This window comes from Podarcis filfolensis, assembly GCF_964270895.1.
Source record: "Podarcis filfolensis genome assembly, chromosome: 2".
NCBI lineage: Eukaryota > Metazoa > Chordata > Lepidosauria > Squamata > Lacertidae > Podarcis > Podarcis filfolensis.
Window position 1 is genome coordinate 54,434,516 of NC_139605.1, and position 22,146 is coordinate 54,456,661.

General features: G+C 44.0%; 1 protein-coding gene across 4 annotated transcripts in view; it reads left to right on the forward strand.

The window, feature by feature from the left end:
- Window positions 1-22,146, forward strand: part of MST1R (macrophage stimulating 1 receptor) — a 63,155-nt gene that overhangs the window by 22,517 nt on the left and 18,492 nt on the right. For all 4 annotated transcript variants that reach the window (XR_014545438.1, XM_083603251.1, XM_083603253.1 and 1 more), the window contains exons 3-9: window positions 5,600-5,788; window positions 6,153-6,275; window positions 8,466-8,636; window positions 14,791-14,969; window positions 19,428-19,602; window positions 20,160-20,305; window positions 21,954-22,115. Coding sequence is in view for 3 of the 4 variants with exons in the window: in XM_083603251.1 (XP_083459377.1) it covers window positions 5,600-5,788; window positions 6,153-6,275; window positions 8,466-8,636; window positions 14,791-14,969; window positions 19,428-19,602; window positions 20,160-20,305; window positions 21,954-22,115 (1,145 nt within the window). In the remaining variant the exon portion in view is untranslated. The remainder of the gene's footprint in view (window positions 1-5,599; window positions 5,789-6,152; window positions 6,276-8,465; window positions 8,637-14,790; window positions 14,970-19,427; window positions 19,603-20,159; window positions 20,306-21,953; window positions 22,116-22,146) is intronic.

Below are 22,146 nucleotides of genomic sequence, written 5' to 3' on the forward strand. Positions count from 1 at the left end.
AGATGAAGGATCTTTCTGTAAAATCAAGGGAAGCCAACAGGATTTTCTGGGCCTGGTACACTAGATGGGATGGGTGGGGGCAGGTTGCGATTTCACTTTTTTTGTGAAACCTTCATTTCAAGGGAATTACCTTTGAGTAAAACATACAAAAGCCAGCCAGTTATGCTTTGTTCTGTGAAGGTATCATACTTGGGGCATGAATGAAATAATGTAGACATGAGGAAAATGCTTAAACAAACATACCAGAGTATCCTCCTTTATCCCTGTTTAGGGAAGTTTTAATGTTTTAGGTTTTATCACTATTATTATTATTATTATTATTATTATTATTATTATTCTGTTGGAAGCCGCCCAGAGTGGCTGGTGAAACCCAGCCAGATGGACGGAGTACTACTACTACTAATAATAAACTATTATTGTTATTATCCAGCTTCCCCTCCTGCTCTGGGATGGCTCCCCGTCCTGAGTCCCAAATGGGGGTAGTCAACATCCCTTTCTCTGGTTGCTTGGCAACAGTGATTAAACATCCTTCACAATGGTGTTGCCTGCAAGTGCCAAAGCATTAGAGTAGCCTCCGTGTTTTGTAACTTTCTTTAGACATGTCATAAAATTGTGTCCAATTGACTTACTTTTTTTTAAAGAGAAAGCTAAGAGGGGGACCTAGTACATTTGCACCTCCTGTAGCCCCCTGTTGATGGCCTTGTGCCCATCTGCATATTGGGTCTTTAGCCCACTTCAGACATTACAGTTTCCCTGTGGTGAGCCCTGGGCTCACATTATCTCTCTTCCCAAGAAGGAGATTGGAACCTTCTGCTTCTGATTTTAAACAAACTATGGTTCCTCATGATGTCCAAACTCAGGAGTTTATTAAAACCAGGATGACTGAGAACAAGCCAGGATCTTGATTTGATTTCTGATTTTAGCTTGTTCTGAAACTATAGTTTTAAAACAGAAATGATTAAACTTCTGCAGACAGAAGTCCACACCCACCCTTGACAAACACTGCAGGGGCTGTATCCCAGAAATGGGTGTGGCCAAAACTATGTGTGGCCACCCAGCACACACGCACTCACATGCACACTACACACACCACAAGCTTAACACAAGTCACCAGTGTGATGCAGCAGCAAAAAAACCCCTCATGCTATTTTGGCTGCTTCAACAGAAGTACTTCAAGGGAAGTAGTAGTGTCGCTCTGTTCTGCCTTGGTCAGACCACACCTGGAGTACTGTGTCCACTTCTGGGCAATAAGCGGGAATGTGTGCAGAGGAAGGCAACCAAGATGATCAAGGGTCTGGAAACCAAGCCTTATGAATAACAGTCAAGGGAATTGGGTATATTTTGCCTGGAAAAGAGGAGACTCAGAGGAGATATGATAGCCACCTTCAAATGTCTGAAGGGTTGTCACATGGAGGATGGAGCAAGCTTGTGTTCTCCTGCCCTGGAGGCCAGAACCCAAACCAGTGGCTTTAAGTTACACGAAAGGAGATTTCGACTAAACATCAGGAAAAACTTTATGACAGTAAGAGCTGCTTGACAGTGGAACAGACTCCCACAAGAGGTGATGGACTCTCCTACCTTGGCGGTTTTTAAGCAGATGTTGGACGACAGTCAGTCATACATGAGCTAGTTGAAATTCCTGCATTGCAGGAGGTTGGACTCAGGGGTCAGCAAACTTTGTCAGCAAGGGGCCAGTCCACTGTCCCTCAGACCTTGTGGGGTGCCAGACTATTATTTTTTTTGGCGGGGGAAAATGAATGAATTCCTGTGCCCCACAAATAACTCAGAGATGTATTTTAAATAAAAGGACACATTCTACTCATGTAAAAACACACTGATTCCCGGACCGTCTGTGGGCCAGATTAAGAAGGCGATTGGGCCAGATCCGGCCCTCGGGCCTTAGTTTGTCTACCCATGGACTAGATCCTTGAGATCACTTCCATCTCTACAATTCTATGGGTCTATGACCCATGAGAAACCTTTTCAGTTGAGCTATGCAGATCAGCTGATGAGGGGGGGTTGAGTCTCCTCATCAGATAATTGAGTTAATGAGTGAGGATGAGCAATTTGCACCCCCATAATGGCATTGGGGTGCCAGGGAGTTGAAACTATGAAGCCATGATGGGAATAAACATTGCCCTATTCCCAAGACATCACGCTGACTTTCTGAAGTGCCCAGGAGGCACTGCATCTCTGCCCTGTCCATTGCCATGATGGGAATGAAAATCATTCTGTCACCACCGGTGCTCTGCAGACTATTTTTTCCCTGCAGTAGCATCCCTGCCAACAAATTCAGGAAATGAGCTGGCAGGCCACCAGGGGAGACTTAATGCGCTGATTAGGCTTGCAGGACTGTGGTTTAAATAGGGCTGCCATACGTCCAGATTTTCCTGAACATTACCGGGATTTCAAAGGCAGAATTGATGTCTGGGGTCAATTTCCAAAAGGCGGCACTGTAGCACCCTGCTTGTGGTTAACGCTTAGCTGGAATGAAATATTCAACGCAGCAATAGAGAAATTAAAATAATAATTTATTTGTCAGACAAATAAATGAGAGACACAGTGGTATATGGTTACCAAAGCTCTGCCCACTCCAGCCCTAATGGCCAGCACTTATATTTCCTCAGCCCAGCCCCCTTGCTCCTCCTTTGGCTGCCTCTGTCCAATCAGCCTGGTTGAAATTCCTATTGGCTATTTGCTAGAACCAATCATAAAAGATACACCCATTTCCTATTACCTTTTATGGGAGACAAAGAGCTATATTTCCTTCTATCTATAAATGGCAAACAAGTAGCCATATATCTTACATTTGCCTCAACAAGGCACCTTAATTACCAGATCACCTCTTGCCCTTCTTGCCCTATTGCCCTCCAAAACAGATGGTTAATGGTTTTAAATTTTTATCTTAAACAGAGATCAGAGATCTTGGGTTTACATTCTCACACATTATCAATGAAATAAGAATCTAACATAAGAATCTAACATTTCTTACTTTCTAAATCCTTTGCATAATTACATTTAAGCCAATATATTTCATACATAACATATATAGATTTTTAGAAGCAAAGGCCTTTTCAAAGTAAAAAGGAACTTGGTAAAAAACACTTTCCAAAAGCAATCCCTTAAATTTACACCCCCCCTTTCAAGCCAGCTGCTGTTTCTATTAGCTCTTGCCCTTTAACCTTAGGAAAATATGGCTCAAGTCTAATGGGAGGCACCTAGTATTATTTTCTGTTAAACAATAAATCCTACTATTTACCAACTCTTAATTGTGTTTTTGCAGCTTGATTGTATTCTGTAATATGTATGGTCAGTATGACCTTTTGCTCCCAGCCTGTAATTTTCTTTTACAACTTTGAGAATTTTGGCTCCTGCTATAAATCAGGGGGCCCTTGTCCAGGAGGATAAACATCTGCCAAAGCCAGCTGGTCTTCTGCCTGGCATAAAAACATCTTTAAGCTCATTTTTAAAATACAGGCCTTGATCAGATGCCTCAGCACTTTGTCCTGGATCTTAGGCAAGTCAATCCTAGGTTTGAAAGAAGCCATAATTCTCTGAGATTGGTTGTTATCAGGATCTGTGGTTTGCTCAAAACCATAAGCATATGGCTTATTCATGTAGCAGGAAACTATGGCTTCCTCTTAAATCTGAACTGGGCTTTGGTGGGGTGTTATTGCAAGTTTTATTTTCCCTCTTTTCTTTTTTTAAAAAATGCCTATGTGTGTGCTCCATTATTGTGAATTCAGTTAAGCCTAATCTCTTGTCTTTTTCTCTGAAGAATGACTGACGCTTTCCTCTTTCCTGTAGTTGTCATTTGGCTGCTTATATTGCCCTTTGCTTTGTGTCTCATTAATCTGATCTTGAAGAAACTCCAGATGTCTCTTCCATTTCATAAGAGTGCCTTGCATAATTTTGTGTGTCCTTAAGGCTTGCTTTGTTTACAGTAATTGGTCAATCTCTTCTGCAGCATCTGCTCTTGCTCCTTATAGCTCTGCAGGCTTTGACTGTGACTAAAGTGTACTGTCTACTCTGAAAACATTTGGTTGCTTGTGTGCTAGGAATGGCTGGTGTTAATCCAGGGCCAAGTGAGAAGACTCTCATTTCCTTGTGAGCTCAGCTTCATATATTGGAGGAGAATGTCTCTAGGGCATAATAAGTAGCAGGATAGCATGTGCTGCTGCAATCAAGCACGGAGAAGCAATACACCAGGAATGTATTGTGTACGGCTGAATGTTGTGTCCTTAACTTTGGACCATTTGGTTAAAAATGCAGACTCTGATTGGTTCAGTTATATAGTGACATCTAACAGACACATGGCTTATGTTGCAGGACTATGGGTGAAATATGGTATGGTAAGAGTATGGGGCGTTGGAACCTTGAAAGACTGAGGAGAAGCTTCTAACACCTTTTCTCCCTTAGCACTTCCTGCCTCTGCCACCAGAGCCAGAAGCTGTGAGAGGCCCAGTGAGAAAGACCTGGCTGGCAGGGACCTCACATCCAGCTCATTTGACTGCCATTTATGGGCTGGGATTGGGGGGAAAAACATACGAATACTATACATTTTGTGATTATGCACATAACAACTCAATTTTTAATATATTAGAAGCTGCTTCAAAAATCTCAGTAGGTGTGCTAATTATTATTAACAACAACAACAACAATAATAATTTATTATTTATATGCTGCCCATATTATTTATATGTTGCCCCAGCCACTCTGGGCGGCTCCCAACAAGAAATAGTAAAAACACAATACAACATCACACACTAAAAAAATTCCCTGAACAGGGCTGCCGTCATATGTCTTTTAAAAATCACATAGCTGCTTATCTGTTTGACATTCCTAAATAAACAAACAAAATAGAAGTGGGTACAATAGGGGAAGAAAGCAGAATATATTTATTGCCAGGGTATTAAATAAAGAGGCAGCTGGACTTTCTAGCATGTAAACAAACCAGGATTTCTAGTCTCATAAGGCTCCAGCAGAGGGCAAGGGTGAACCTGGAGAAGCTGTTGTCTTACAATTCTTCACTTTGGCAGGCTGATAGAGAGGGACTAGACTAGATAATTGGTATTTAACCTTCCTGTTCCGTGTCAGGGCCCAGCAAAGTCAGAAGCAAACAGCGTGATCCAGACCTTCCACTGGTCAGGTTACAGAGCAGGCAGGCAATGATCCAAAGGCCCAGAGACAGATGATGTGGTCTAAGGTGGGCTGTTTGCCTGGTGTGTTTGTGTTTGTTTGAGGGTTTATGCCCTGCCCAATAAAACCCCCAAATTTCAGAGCAGGATGATGAGGCAAGTAGAGGCAAGGCAGGGGTCTACTTAGTACCTTCTGTCATTAAAAAGTTGTTCAGCCTTGAACAATTGTATAGGTTCAGCCAAGCTTTTATTGAAACTTCAAGTCACTTGTTATGGTTGGCACGACAAAGCATTAGCGCCCCCTCTGGCCATTATGGGGGTTGTACTGCTGTACAACAGAGGCCAGGCTAAGAAGCTACCTCTGGTGACCTGGTGGTGTGGGAATGCCAAAGTCCCCAGCTGGAGACTCCTGGCATGTTTCACTTAGCATCTGAAACAGCACCTGTTCTCTGTCATGCCAGGTAAATTTCTCAGCCCCACTAGTGGACACCAGCTGCTGGAAGAAGCCCACCTTCATCTCTACAAATTACTACAGGGTGGACCTCTTCAATGGACGTATGGCTGGAGTGCTGCTGACCTCCATCTTTGTAACTGTAATAGATGAGGTGACTGTGGCTCATCTAGGCACATCAGAAGGACGTGTTCTGCAGGTCAGTTAAGAGCTGCAGCTCTGCTTTTTATATCTCTTAATATGCGTTTATAATATGGTGAACCTCTGTGCTATCACCTGCCACAAGAGTTTAAATATCTCTTTAAATACCATCATGTATTTAATGGCTTCTTGTGGTACTTTTAAAGCTGTAAAGCTGAAAGCCAATCCATTAACATGCAGTGTTAACTCTGCAGTGTGCAGAGATGTTCATAAAAACGTGGAGTTACTCTCCTGCTTGTAATTCGCAGCCCCAGCAGACAGATGTGGTTGCCAAATTAATGAAGAAGTTCCCTACAACTGTCCCTGCACCACTAAAAACAGCTGCTGAGGATGTGTAAGCTTTTGTGTGTGTGTGTTCCTAGGTGGTTCTTCCATCCAGTCTCTACACAAACGTATTGGCCAACTTCTCCTTGGGGGAGACATTGCCAGTGCTGCGAGAAGTCAGCAAGCTGGATGACTCTTTGCTGTTTGTCACAGGAAAAAAGGTAAGAGATGTGAGGCTCTGAAGCTCGACTGTGCATGAGATTTCAAAGGAAGCATTACTTATTTGCTTGTTTCTGGGTGGGGGGAGGGTTATTCTACAGGTGCTTTGATTTTACAAACGGGGAGAATGCTGAGGTTGCTCTGATCTCATCATCCATCACCTCAGACCCAAAGTACATATTCAGGAGAACTGAGTGACAGAGGCATTCTACACCAGTTTAGAGTCCGCATAGAGTGCACATGTTTTGATAGCACCCCACATAAAAAACCTGGCTGCCTGCAGAAAATGCATACATCAGGAATAAGAGTTCTAGCCTAGTCATAGAATAATAGAATTGTAGAGTTGCAAGGGACCCCAAGGGTCATCTCCCTTTCCACAGGCAGAAAATTTGTGAGGGGGGAGTCTATTCAATCTACCTCTGGCATTCTGAGGAGATACAGTCCTCCAGGACTGATTGACCCTTAGTATGATCCTTTTTGGAAAGAACTATCTTCTTAAGCGATGTCAGAGTAGCAGATGTCTCCCCATTCAAGATCACAAAGGCTTATTTGAGCTACTTTTTCACCTTATTCTTTTATTAGCATTTCCTTGACTCTTCCAGCCCTTTAAATTTTCATTTCTTTCTACAGAAATCCTTTGAACTTGCTGTCTCTAGCCAGTCATTTATCTCTCCTAGGATGTTGGAACTTTAATTGAAAAAATTGGTGCTTCTAAGTCACCATTTCATTGGGCTTCACTTTCTTCTTCTGATAGCTCTAGGGCTGCCTACCTAACCTTTTTTGGTCTCAGTGGCTTCATCAAATGGAAAATCCCACTGGATTTCAGCAAGGTTTTGGGCATTTTCTGCTGCCAACTCATTCTAGCTTTACTGGGGGAGAAAAAAATATTCTGGTTGGGCAGCTGTAAAACAGAGCTCAGAACTTGATGACAGCTCCTTGCTGAGACCAGGAGTATTAGGAGCCCACTTGCTTCGTCTCTCTGATGTCTTGATGCCTTGATACAAGCTACAAGCACCGAGTGGCAGATGCACAAGGGGGGGCTGTTCTGAGGGTAGATTGCATTCATTGGGTTCTTCCTGTTGTGGACCACCCTGGGAATATGGTTAAAGGACGGTATAAAAATACTTATAAATAAATTGATTTTCTTGGTGAGCAAAGTACATGCTGTTTGAAAGATGTGCTGTTGGAAAGACCATCAGTCCCCTTGACATAGGAACATAGAAAGCTACCTTAAAGTAAGTCAGGTCATTGGTTCATCCTGCTCAGGCTTGTCAACGCCAAGCACGGGGGAGTTAAGTGCCAGCCCCCCTGTCAATCACCTGACATCAACATGATGCCAAAGGACCCATTTTTGCTTTGCAGTGTAGCTTGAGTTCAAGCTGTGCTGCCCAGGAAGATCCCAGTGGAGCCAAGCCAGCCTTGAAGTCACTGCCATTTAGCTGTTTGGTGGTGACGTCAATCCCTGCTTGGATTGGCTGCACCCAGGAGTTTCCAGTACTTTATAGCGAAGCTGATCCAAGTGGGGCTTGGATTCTTTGATGCAAACCCATTTTCCAGTGAACACTTGGGTATGCATTTTAAGGCTCCTTTGGATACATATATTCTCCTGCCCCACACCTGACTGTCATACATGATACCAGGTGTGGGGCAGTGGGTGATCAGCCTGCTGGGGAAAATGGTCTCACGGGGCGTTGGAGGGTCAATGCTGCTGACCTGCACTGCCTGGCAGTGGCTATCCAGGGTTTCAGGCAGGGATCTTTCCCAGTCCCACCTGGAGACATTGAGGATTGAAACAAGGACCTTCTGTGAAATATACTCAGAGTCGCAAAGTGATTTCATGCTCTTTATTCAGCTCATAGTGGTGAGGAGGAATGAATGAAAGTCCCCTCAAGGTATCTGCTTTATATACATTATTTACACAATGGGCTGCACATGATTGGCTAATTCCGGAATTCTACTGTAAGCCAATCAGGTTGTGGATTCACTTCTATCTGGAGCATGATTGGGTGGTTCCTGCCAACCAACCATACTGCTGCATTGTTCTAGGACCAATCAGACTGCTGCCTTTTGGATCCTATTGTTCTAGGACCAATCAGACTGCTGCAGTTTGGATCCTATTCAACTCAGTACATAACATTCTGCATGCAAAGTTGAGCTCCACCCATCCTCTTTTGCAACTGTCCATCTTGCAGGTGTCCCAGGTGAAAATAACTGGTCCAGGCTGTCGCCATTTCCTGACATGCTTCCGCTGCCTGAAGGCAGAGCGTTTCATGCAGTGTGGCTGGTGTGGAAATGCATGCACCCGTCAGGAAGACTGCAAGGCAGAGTGGAACCAGAAGAGCTGCTCTCCTGTCCTCACTGATGTACGCAAGTATCTTCTTATGTATGAGATTGCCTAATGGTACATTGACATGGTGGTTTACGCACACTGCAGCTATGCTCACTGAGCTATTTGGTGCTTTGGGACTGCCTTAGTTCTTCCCTCCACCCTTTGTTAAATGTCTGGCTTTTTTATATTTCTGTTTGTCAAATGTGTTTGTCATAAAGCCTAAAGTACTCTGGGCATCTTGGGACCCATAATGCCTGCATTTCCTGAGACATGCACCACCTGCGTTTTGCATTAGTTATTATGTTTTCCACGGGGTGAATTTTTTCTTTTTGTCTTAACCTCTTGCTTTGCGTGTTCTTCCAAATAGAGCACTTAAGACATCTCCCTCACCACTGGCTCAACTTCTCGAGTGAGCCATGGGGGGTGGGGGACAAAAAACAACAACCCACACCCTCCCTCTCTCTTTTACTCTATGTGACCCTTTTCATCTTTTCTGAAAGGGTGACTTTAGCATGGCATCATTGAGCACTGTGTTCTCCTGTGTTTTGCCTATAGTGAGGGCAGTGTCGTTGTTTCCCAAACAGAAAATTAGAAAACCCACAAACCTAGCACAGTGAAAGCCTATATCGATATTACACATTCACATCCTTCGTATCTTTTGGAACAACTCACTGCATTTGACATACACAAGGAACAGTCATGTGGGGACTAAGGTGGGCTGATGAGTTTTCAGCTATAGCGCGAAAACTCAAGCAGGTTGGGGCTGGTGCACATGAAACAGCCAGTATATGGAGACCACATACACTTGCTCCTTTTACAGCAGGGGTGGGGGAAAGCTTTTTCAGGCCAAAGGCCACATTCCCACCTGGGCAACCTTCTGTGGGTGTCATGCCCGTAGTTGGTGACGCCTGAGGCAAAAGTAGGCAAAGCAAGAAATGTAAACACAGCCTCTGTATGGCTGTTATCAGAGCTCAAGGGCACATTCCAGACAAGCAGAAATGCTCAGGGAGGATATGACTAGGACTAGTGAGAGGTGTGGATGGGAGAAGGAGGTGTGGCTGAGGACTAGATAAAGAGAGTTGCCCTTGGCCCCTGGGCCTGAGGTTCCCTAGTTCTGTCAGAGAGGCTGCCTAGACACACTCCAGGTGTACAGTGGCTCCTCTGGAATGGGGTCATCTTCACACCACTGCAGGCATCTAAAAAGTCTCCTTGATACTAATAAAGAGTCTATGCATAATCATGGTTTGCTGCTAGGGCTGATTAAGACTGTCTTTTTGTGGCTTTTGATGTGTCCGCACTGCGATTCCTATATTCCGTTAAGGTGAGTTAATATTTAGCAGAGCAAACCGTTCTGAGGTAAACTCTTAACCATTAACATTAGTCACTTGTCGTCACAGGGAGTCATTAGGTCAAATTACTTTGGCTTCAAAAAGAGGCAGAGTAATAGCTGTTACGAAAAAGGAGCAATGCTGCTGAGTGCTCCAGATGGCTGGAAAGCCAAACAGGATGTTTATGTTATGGGACTGTACCGTGGGAACCAGGGACAGTCTATTATGTGCTCTGAGCACCGGATGTTAGCTCAGAGTGTCACATGACCCTGTACTGGAAGTACATGGGTGGAGTTATTCTCTCTCTGCAGCTGGGTTTCAGAGGGTACAGACATGTTTTCTCTGTACTGCTGAAAGACAGAAATAAAGACATGTAGATATATTTCTGTCTGTCTCTTTCCCCCCCCCCTGGGAATGGAGGAGGGGGAGGAGTGGTGTGTTCTTCTTCACGTTGAGGAGAATCGCCGATTGGAGACCTCCCTTGATCTTGCCGGGAGTCGCAGACAGGAGGTCACAAGGATTCAAGCCGGGCACTGGAGGGTGGCCAAATTCCTCTGACTGACAAGGCTTGAATCAACATATGGTAGCAGACGCTGCTGGTTATCTGATCCATGGGAATCAGCATGAGAGGTGAGAGGTTGATGGATCGTGTGCCATCCTCTGCACCAAGGAAAGAAGATAACGTCTGCAATTGCAGCCAGAAGCTGAACAGACGGCTGGCCCCAAGAGGGGGTGTTTTCCAAGCAACGGAGCCCCAAAAAGGTATGCTGAATATCGGGCTAAAAGTGTGAATGCAGATTGATTTATTCTCTGGTTCACGAGAGAGCTGCGTTTGGAAAAACAAGCTCTGAAAGAAAGGCTTGCATACCAGAAATTCCTGTGGTGAGATAAGGATTCCCGTCCCGGGGAAGGTTGCTAAGCAACGACAGTCGGCAGTGGAAAACTACTGACACCTGGGGCTGGCTCAGTCAGAGCCGGGAAAGCGAAAGTTGTTTTGACTTTCAGACAGCTTGGAGATTGCCTGCCTGGGAGAGAGGCAGAAAAACAGCTCAAAAGAGCTTTTGGATTTTTACTAGCTCGAGAGTGGAGAGCTGAGACTTGAGTTCAGCATGGATGCCAAGAAGGGGGGAGTGCCCCTGAGTGCCGTGGTTCAGGATGAACACAGCTGGCATGCTGCACTGGAAGTACAGGACAGGGGGAGGGAAGAACGGAGTTCTAATTCCCCCACTGATGAGGCTACTGGAAAGGATGCTGTAGCTTTAAACGTTGTACAGTGCTACAATTGTGGACAGGCTGGGCATCTTCAGCGGAACTGCAAGAAGCCACGCCAGTCGAAAGGAGCGAAGGGCCGCTCAGCAAAGCCTGAGGCAGCAGGCAAAGGTCATACCAAGTCTTCGGTGAAACCTGCAAAGGCCCTGATGGCGAAAGGAACCACGCCAGATGTTGGACACTCTTTTGTAATCGATACGGGCTGTAATTTTCATATGTCCCCGCACAGAGGACTCTTTTCGACGTTTAAGAAGCAAAGCTTCGCTGTGGAACAAGCCAACGGTCAGAAGCTGGAGGCGACTGGGGTTGGATCTGTGTATCTTAAGAGTCTGAACTTGACAATACACAATGTTTACTTGGTTCCTGAACTGAAGTTCAATCTGCTGAGTGTTTCGCAGATTGCAAAGAAAGGACTGAAACTGTCCTATGATGATAAGAGCTGCGAGATCTTCAAAGATGGAGAGTTATATCTTTCTGCCAGACAGAAAGGTGGACTGTATTTGTTGGACTTTGAGCAAAGTGATTACATGGAATGTAATTCTGAGTCTAACATGATTTCTCTTGCAGGTGTGACCAAAACGAGCGCCAAGAAGGTGGCCAGGGTCGACAGAGCGTTTCAGCGGGTGTATGCTGATGTGATTGGTCCTCTAGAACCATCTAGAGGCAATGCAAGATTTTATCTTGTGTGTGTGGATCATTTCTCAAACTTTGTCTGGGTTTATGTGTTAAAGAAACCACAGGAAGCCTTGGAAAGGTTTCAAGAGTTTTGTGACAAGGTTAAAGATATGCATGATGCTAACATTGATTGTCTTCTGACAGATGAGAAGCAGATTTTTCTTTTACAGGATTTCCAGAGGTTCCTGCAGAAGAAGGGGATCAGACACAAGATTGCTGTTTCAGCGGAAGCGTGGAACAGGGGTGTCTGTATACGGGTGAACAGAGAATTGCAAAAGGGGATGAATGCGCAATTGCTTAGTTCACATCTGCCACATGAGTTCTGGGCGGAGTCACTCATGTCGTTTTGTCATGCGTGGGTGAGAAAGGTTTCGAAAGAGTTGGGAAGTTCTCCTTTTGAGAAACTGTTCCAGAGAAAACCTTCTGTTGCCCATTTCAAGGTTTTTGGATCTCATGTGAGGACAGAAGCTCCAGGTGGAGTAAAGAATGCCAGAGGCATTTTTGTGGGGTATGAAAAGGGTCTCTACAGAGTAATTTTGTCTGAATCTGGTCAGGTGATTCTCACAAAATTTCTAGAGAGTGCTCCTGAAAAGGAGAGAGTGATAGTACACACATTTCCCACAGAGGACGATTCAGATGATGATGATGATTTCACAGAGTACAGTGGTACTGAGAGTGACAGTGATAGCTCAGAGAGCTCAGTCGTCACAGTCATTGAGAGGAAGTCTCACACAATGGATAGACCTTCACAGGTGAAGGATGAACCACTGTTTGCTGTTGGAACTGGTTCTCCTAAGAGTCCTGAGACAGAACCAGTGAGCAGAGAGGATCAGCACCTCATACGCAGGTCTGAGAGAGTCACAAAGGGTGAACCACCCAAAAGGTACTCAGAAGAGTATGCTAATTTAGCTGTTGCATGTGTTGCTGTTGTACACAACCGAGGACAGGTTGGAGCTGTGTCTAAGTCAGAGACAAAGACACAACAGAGAGTTGCTAGCCAAGGGAATGCAGATGCACTCATTCCTTGGAAGCCAAACAACCAGAGAGGTACACTGGGGAAACCAGTGGCGGGTAGTTCCAAGGGTGGAACTGAAACAACAGGGGAGTGTTATGTGTATAACAACTGTTTGTTTTCTTCTCTGGATCACGCTATGCTTGCCGCAACATGCATTGATTCTTTTGGGGGAGGTTGTTACGAAAAAGGAGCAATGCTGCTGAGTGCTCCAGATGGCTGGAAAGCCAAACAGGATGTTTATGTTATGGGACTGTACCGTGGGAACCAGGGACAGTCTATTATGTGCTCTGAGCACCGGATGTTAGCTCAGAGTGTCACATGACCCTGTACTGGAAGTACATGGGTGGAGTTATTCTCTCTCTGCAGCTGGGTTTCAGAGGGTACAGACATGTTTTCTCTGTACTGCTGAAAGACAGAAATAAAGACATGTAGATATATTTCTGTCTGTCTCTTTCCCCCCCCCTGGGAATGGAGGAGGGGGAGGAGTGGTGTGTTCTTCTTCACGTTGAGGAGAATCGCCGATTGGAGACCTCCCTTGATCTTGCCGGGAGTCGCAGACAGGAGGTCACAAGGATTCAAGCCGGGCACTGGATTCCTTGATAAAGGAATAAATTTAAACTTCTACTTCACTCTTTCTTTATTCATTTTTTAACTAGATAAATAACATATAAAAATATTATTAAAGAAGCACACTTAGAGTTGTTTAAATGTTTCACCATTTGCATATTTTGCTCCCTGTATTAAATTTTAGGCAAATGCTGTGATACCGTGTTTATACTGATTTTGAATATGGGCAGCAGATTCAGATCTAAGCTCACCCTTGAAGCAAACTGGGTGGCCTTCATCAAGTCACTTTCACTTGGCCTCAACAGTTAAGAAAAATAAGTTTGTTGTGAGCATAAAGCAAGGGCGTATTAAATGTTCCTGCTCAAATGTTTTCAGTACCAAAGTAGCACTTTCTTTTTAAAAAAAAATAATATTTATTAAGAGTTTCAAGAATACAAAAAAGAAGAAAAAAAGAAGAAAAAATGCATAAAAACCAATACAACAACACAACAACAAAAGAAAAAAAAGAAAGAATACAAATCCCATATTACATATCTTTATCTTTCATTTGCTTGTTTCCTTGCCAAAGTAGCACTTTCAAGAAGTGGGAATATCCCAGCTTGCTGCTATTCATCCTTGTTCAAGGTTTGGTTGGTGACTTCATCGCACCATTAGTTTAGCCTTGATCCTAGACAGTTTTTGAAACCACATGTTAACTAATTGCAGGTAATTGGGATATATGCCAATTTGTGTTCCCCATATGGACTGTGTGCACCTTTTACTGCATGCAGGTGAACTTTCCTGCACTTGGTCTGAGCAACAGCTTATCCTAATACCGTATTTTTTGCTCTATAAGACTCACTTTTTCCCTCCTAAAAAGTAAGGGGAAATGTGTGTGCGTCTTATGGAGCGATGCAGGCTGCGCAGCTATCCCAGAAGCCAGAACAGCAAGAGGGATTGCTGCTTTCAATGCGCAGCGATCCCTCTTGCTGTTCTGGCTTCTGAGATTCAGAATATTTTTTTCTTGTTTTCCTCCTCCAAAAACTAGGTGCGTCTTGTGGTCTGGTGCGTCTTATAGAGCGAAAAATACGGTAATTCATTCAACATCTTTCCTCCAAATGGAAGTGAATCATAACCTAAGGCTTTCTGCAGCAGTTAGAGAAGGGCCTGGAGAAAAAAATGCCATTCCCATGTAAGTTCTCTTTGTGTCAGAGTATGTCTGCAGCATTGCCTGGTGCCAATAACTGGGTCTTAATGGTGTTTGGCACTTGAGCAGAAGACAGGTGTATCTAAGGTGTATCAAATATTGCTGGTGACTGCATAAGTAAAGCTTTGTGTATCATCTGCTTTCACAGTTCTACCCCAGAAATGCACCACTACAAGGCAGCACTAAGGTGACACTCTGTGGCTCAGGCTTTCGTTCAGGTTCATATTTCAGTGGCATGGATGCCTCACCTTCAACCCTTGGAGACTACAAGGTTACAGTGGGACGGAAGAATTGCACCATACTGTTTGAAGAGAGCCTAGAAAACAGGTAACATTTAAAAGTTAAAAAACACGAAGCCTGCAAACAGTATTCCCCCTTCCTTCTTTCCTGTTCACTTTCTCAGCCCTGCATCTACACAGACTAGCATTCTGTAAATGTTCCTTATGCATGTAAGAAAGGTGTGCAGAGAGGAATTCTTGGTGGCTGTTTTTCTTTGGAGATTCACCACAATCTCAGCCTGAGCACCTTCTGGAAGACTTCTTAGGCCTGTGTGTCTGGGCTACCTTTGCAGGGTGAAGGCAGGCTGGATAGGTCAGTAGAAGCATGGAGACTTCCCATGGTGTTATAATTATATATAAATTTGGAGAAGTTAAGGGCTATGTTCAACCATCTGGTCCCGCTAGTGGAAGTCTGCACAAGGGGGAGGAGAGGAGAGGAGAGAGCATGCCATCAGACAAGCAGAAATGCTTCAGCTGTTGGAGCAGTCTGCTTAGCACTATGTTGAATTATACCCTGTATTTTCAGGTTGAAAGCTGCCCTGAACCTTCAAAATAAGATGGACTATAAGCAGGCAGCCTATGATGTACAAAGTTAAGCAATATTCCCTCTCGTCCAGGAGTTTTACCTTCCAGGTTGGAGTTCAAGATCGAAGGGAATTCCTTTGTGCATGCTTGCCCCATGGTCCCTATGAAGAACTATCTCCCTTTGGTGTTGTTCTTCAGTGCTTCACACCAGGAGCCTACTGAATGATGCGTAGATTAAGGGCTGGTCCACATTTCCACTTGTCCTGTGCCTAGAAAGCACGGGTCTGAGGGGTTTCACCCTTGTCCTGTTCTTTCTAGGCACAGGTCTGAGCAGTTTTCCATTTACCCCACTGCTTTCCCTGGGAAAACCCAGCACTGAATGGGAGCAAACACCAATCTGCAGAAAACCCGATTGACATTTGTTCCAATTCAGCGCTAAAGAGCAGGTTTTCCTAGCAGAAAGTGGAAGGACAAGTGGAAGTCTGGATGAGTTCTTAATCTCAGAAGCCTTGGCTGACAATGGCACAGTCCTCTGTTCAGACTCCACATGGTATGTGTGAGGCCAGATGGGGAGAGTGAGGCCACAGCTGATAAGCTGTCTGGGGAAAACTGGTGGAAAAGTGCTCTCCTCTCTTGGTTTGGACTCTGTGTTTTCACTTCTAAGGGACATTAAGCCAGCAGTGGTCTAATGTTTTCTTCAGCTTCTGGTATCTTCCTGAAGGAAAATGGGGCCAGCCAAGAGACAAGTTTAGGAAGACATAGGGCTCTGTAGGGGTACGGTGTAGGTTGTGTGAGAGCCTTAGTGAACAGACTCTCTTTCTCCTTTCACCTCAGAATGTTTGTACCACTCAGCTTAAATGAATTTTTGTGTGGTTTGTTGTTCTTTCCTCACAGCTCCCTGAGCACCATTAGAAGGGAATTATAATATGAATAAAACATTGGTGCTGGTTTAGAATGTTCTTTTCCAGAGCTCTCAAGATGAAAGTATGAAAGTACTGTGGAGTGTAGAATATATGTGGCATCCAACAATCTCAGTAGAATCCTGAGATTCTAAGCACTTTTTTATGGGGGGGGGGGATTTTCTAGTCTTCATGGTTGCAGAGGTCCTGCCGGTTCTGTGAGGGTAGCAGTTCAGTCATTGAATAATTGGCCCCTTTTACTTTGCACAGTTTTATCCATGTGGCTAAATCCTTCTCTCTCTCCTCATTTAATCAATGTATTCATAGACTAGATGCAAAATGCGGGGCTTATGGTTAGAAGATGACTTTTTCTAGAGTTCCTTCTGGTACTTCTTTCTGCCTGTGTGAGGCCCTCAGATGATGTCATAGCAGCCTTACACTTACATGTTGAAATCAGGAGAGGAGACATTTCTGTGTGTCACAGTTTAGACATTGGCAGCTTTCCCGGAGCGGAAATGAAACAGCAGTTTCTACTGTTCCCTATTAGTACAAATAGAGTTTCACCTCCATGGCCCATGCTGGAGTCAGTCATTCTAGTGAGCTTTGATCTGCATTAAGCAAAAAACTAAAACCAACAACTGAGCATTGTCTGGCAGCATTTTATTCAAGAGGGCAGGTCATATTTGGGTAAGGAAATGCCTCTTAAAAACTATTTAGAGGGAGAAACAGAGGTATATAGGAAGACATAACAGGAGTCACAGTTGTTACGTCTTGCTGTCGCCCAACCCATTTTTCACATCTAACTCTGGACTCGCAAATGGAATAGGTGAATTGAATTCTTCCATTCCAGAAATGATCAAGTATTTCCAAGCTGGAGCCCTTGCTTGACCCAAGCTGATCCATCACCACAATCCCTCCTGAGGATGATGATAAGCCCTCTGTGAAGGAGGCAGTTGATGGAGTTATAACAGCATGCTGGAGCCCAGGCATTGGGTATTTACAGAAGCTGACTCCCTGAGTTGACCCTGCAATATGCAGGTGTGCATTCAGAGAAAATTGCCACAATAATATATATGTATGGACCGTATTCAACTAACTTTTACTCAGAGTGAACCTCTTGAAATGGATGGGCCAAAGCACACCATTTTTTGCCTAATTACATCACGAAAATTAGGGGGTGCATTAGATTTGATGGCTCATTTGTATTCACCAGCAAATCCTTTTTTGGTTTCAAGGTTTTGAAAATTGAGGCACACATTAGATTCCATGGCACATTTGATTTGCATAAATACGGTAGATTCCAAAAACCGTGGAATAAGCAAACATAAAACCTAAGTTTCTATATTTTTCTGAAGGTGCTCATCTATTAACAAGAATAAAAAGGACTTCTCCTATCCTACCCCATTAAAAGAGAAGCATTAAAACAGACCATAGAACATAGCACATTTCAGTTTAAATTGAGATCCCAAAGTCTGGGTGAAGAGGAATGCCTTTGCCTGGTTCCTCAAAACTGGCAATTTTGGCATAGATAAGCTTTCCTGGGGACAGCATTGCATAGTTGGGCAACTGCAATGGAAAAGACCCATCCTCTTGTTGCCACTTTCTGCAAACACACCCTTCAGAGATGAATTGCTGTAAGAGAGATGTGGTACATTATCTTTTTTCTTTTTTAAAAAATATTTTTTAATGATTTTCTTTCCTACAACAAATATCCATCAACATTACTAAATATTCACTTTCCAGTTTCCCCCCTCCCTGTTGACTTCCCTTAGCTTCCATTTCTGGTTTGTTACATCAAATGATACAATCTGCTGTTTGTATTTAATACTATTTTGTCCCATTGTTATACTTCTTGTTCTCTTTAAATAAAGTTGTAAATGTTTATTTAAACCCTGCCAGTGAGTTCATTTGTTGTAGTTGTTGTTTCTGCAAATATGTTATAAAAGGTTCCCATTCTTTTTCAAAGTCACTACTGTCCTTTTCACACAGCTTGTCCGTTAGTTTTGCTAACTCTGCATAGTTCATCAACTTTTCTTGCCATTGTTCTTTTGATGGTATTTCTCCAGTCTTCCAATTTTGTGCTATTAAGATTCTTGCTGCTGTTGTAGCATACATGAATAATGTCCATTTTTCTTTCAGCAGCTCTTGTCCTAAAATACCCAACAAAAATGCTTTTGGTTTTTTAACAAATGTTATTTTAAACATTTTTTTTCAATTCATTGTATATTATTTCCCATTTTTTAAAAAAATAATCTTGCAATCCCACCACATATGGTAAAATGTACCTTCCCCTTCTTTACATCTCCAACAGTAAGGTCACATCCTTCTGTCAAATTTGGCTTGCAGGGGTAGGGAGATAAGGAACTGGCCTGCAGGTCAGATATGTACCGCATCTTTTTTTTTGAGGTACATTATGTGACCTGCAGGCCAGTTCCTTATTTCCCTACCCCTGCAAGCCAAATTTGACAGAAGGATGTGACCTTACCCACCTGTCAGTCACCTGTCATCACTATGACATCAGGTGATGCTGCACTTTCAAGCCCTGATTGCTGAGACTTCAAAGCACAGTGCCGGCTGTTTAAAAGCCCTTTTGCAGATAGCCCTTTGCTCATTAAACCTCTAAAAACCAAAGCTACTCTTTGAACCTCCAGCTTTCAGAGGTTCAAAAAAGAATGGAATTGGTTTCCATTCAGTGGAACTGCTTCTGCTGGAGCAAGGGAAGCAGGCATTGTTCATAAGCTGATGGGAGTGCACCTTGCTCCAACAAAGCAATAACCCTGATCTCATGTTAAATTCATTAATGTTCCTTTGAAGCCACACCCTCATGTATGACATCCGGTGTAGGGCAGGTAGGTGTGGCTTGCCTGAAACAGCCCTGCAAGTCAAATGTGGAGGTCCAGCTAGCCAGGTCTGGTTCACAGGCAGGAGGTTCCCCATATCTGCCCTAAGGTTAGTAGTGTACAAGTGAACTATTTTGAATATTTTTCCATTTCATGGTGCTAAAGAGCCACTAGACTTTATTAGGCAGATCATAATCACATTAGTTTCTTGTGCATCCTTTCAGCACCCTTTTTGCTTTTCAGGTACAGTGAAGTGCCGCGCTGGAAAGATTATGTTGAAGTTATTGTCTGCACTTTGACACCAAAAGAGGAAGTGAACATGGTGGGGCCACAGAAGGTTGAGGTCACTGTTGTAGAGAAGGAGCACACCCCGTTTTACATCAGTGGCTCCTCAGTCCTCAGTGGCTTTGAATTTAAGGTGAGCCTTGGTTTCTTTCCACTACCTTTGCTCCTGCATGCTTCTCCATGGCTGTTGTTCATTGATGTAATGAGAATTTAATAGACCCGCTAAGAGCCAGTGATAGGCGTTTTGGTGCTCTGCAGCTGGTGTTCCATGGGAGCTAGTGGTGCAGAGGCATAATGCAAGATTGCCGATCTCAACTACTGGGTTTGGGTGCTTTAGTGGGAAACCTGCTTTGTAGTTTTAAATTCCTAGGTCCAGCCATGGCTTTTCTGCTTAAGAAATCTCTAGTAACAAGTTTTATTACTTGAGAACAAGTAATCAGCCACTCTAGGCAAACACTTCTCCAGAAGAAGGTCTTGCAGCCTCTACTTTTATTCTGTTTTCTGGCTGTTGGTCCTGATGGTCAGGATTTCTTTTAATATTTTACACCAAACTACCTTGCCACAGCTTAAATTCATTACTTCAGTGTCTGTGAAAAACAGTGGTCTTCCCTTTTCTTTCTCAAAGTTGGTTACAGGGCTCAGAGAGTTTGATACAGTGAGTTTAGCATTTCTTCTCTTCACTATCAACAGCTGCCTAAGATAACGTCTATCCATCCACCGTACGGCCCACAGGCTGGAGGAACAGAGATCTTTATCCAAGGACAAAACGTTCTGGTGGGAGGCACAAGGAAGGTGATGGTTAATGGTCGGGATTGTCCCTTGGTCTCAAGGGAAAGGTATGGCAAATTGTGACACTTAATTGTAACATGGGAATTACATTCATTGCCTTTTATAAAGGATAGAGCTATGGTTTTCAAAATACATTTAGAAAGTTGATTAACACATTTTTGACCACCTTCCAGATATGTTGGATTTTTCTCATTTTCTAGCACTGTAGCATTAATGTGAAGCTAATGGACTGACCACAGACATTAGCTAGGCTGGTTTGAGGCAACCTTATAAGATGTTACCAGCTTCCTTATCTCTTCAATTCTTTTGGTATTATCTCCAGGAAAATGATACAGAGTATCTAAATTTAAATGGTCAGTGTTTGAGGTGTCAAAAATATCCTTCCCACATCTTGGTGATGCAAGAGACAACTCTTTTCCTGTGTTCTTTTGTGTGTAAATCTGTGGTTGCCTGCCCCTACACCAGTCATCTTCTTCTTCTTCTTTGGTAATTGCTCGTAGTCATACTTTCCTAATGAGTCACGGTCTCTTTTGCTTGTGTGAAAGCAAATGAACCAAGTAGAGCTTTGCAGGGCATGTGAGTTCATAGCCATCTGCCATCTCCCTTTGTTATGAATGGTTATGAATACTCCCATAATCATGCTTACTCTAGGCAGAGGTATGTGAGGGAGAGGACAGCCACCACTCCTCTTATCAACCAACTTCTGCCTATACTGTATGGAAGGAAAGTTTTAGCTTGAACCTACTATTTTTTAAGGTTCCTCAAAATGAATGAGGATGACTTAGGATCTAGTTACAACTTCAATGGAAGATAGAAACATGGTTTCGCATCTCTTCTCTATCCCAAAGTGCATGGTGGTTTTGGTCAGGGCTGGTGCCAGGCCATGGCACAGTGCTAGCAATCCACTCCTCAGCACCCACCCCACCCCAACCAGGACAGGACCTTGCCTTACTTGCCATGGCTGTGGAGGCTGCCACATGGTTTCTCAGCCTTCATCTATCCCCTTGCTTCAGATGGATGAGGAACAGCACTTCAGAATGGCAACTAAGCTTGGTTCCCATCTACAGTGACTATCCACCATCTTAAGTTACCCACAATGCAAAGCTCACACCCATATAGCCCTAGCCAGACTATGAACCTATGAAAGCAACACATTTGCTAGATCTATGTAGTGGGACATGGCATTTTGGATCCCTTAGAATTGTGGGTGTCCACTGCAGATGGGGAGCCAAGCTGTTTAGCAGCAGCAGCACCCCCACTCACCAAATAAAAAGCATCCAAGGTGAATGACAGCACAGCCAGGGCAGAGCAGTGAGGGGAACCCCCCCCCCAAGTCCTTGAACCCCTCAGCCAGTGCCTGACCTAGCTGGACCACGGACACCGGGTCTGGTTATGCTGCATCTCCTTAACTAAATTAGTCACACTCTCATCAGGCTGTGCCGCATGAGTCTTGTCAGGACCTGCATCCCTGGTGACGCATTCTCACATCTCCCAGAGTGAGCAGGCGCAGATAATTGTGTGGGGGTCCACCTCTTTACATGGTGGCAGTTTGCAGGCATGGCCCAGCATCGTGACATGACGTACAATGATGCAATTATGCAAAGGACTGCCTCCACCCTGACCTTGTGGAGGATGGGACTAAATGGTAGGTGGCTGAGCAGGGCCTTACCATGCTGTTTGTCTTCTTTTCCCCAGCCAGAAAGAGGAAGCCATTATTTGTACCACCCCTCCTGTGAACAACCTGGGCAACGCTTCTGTGACTGTAGTAATAGATGAACAGCCGTTTCTTTCTCCGAAGCCCTTCTGGTATCGAGAAGATCCCCAGATACACCATATCGCTCCCAACTGCAGCTATGAGTGAGTGGACACCCTTATTCAGCCTTCATGA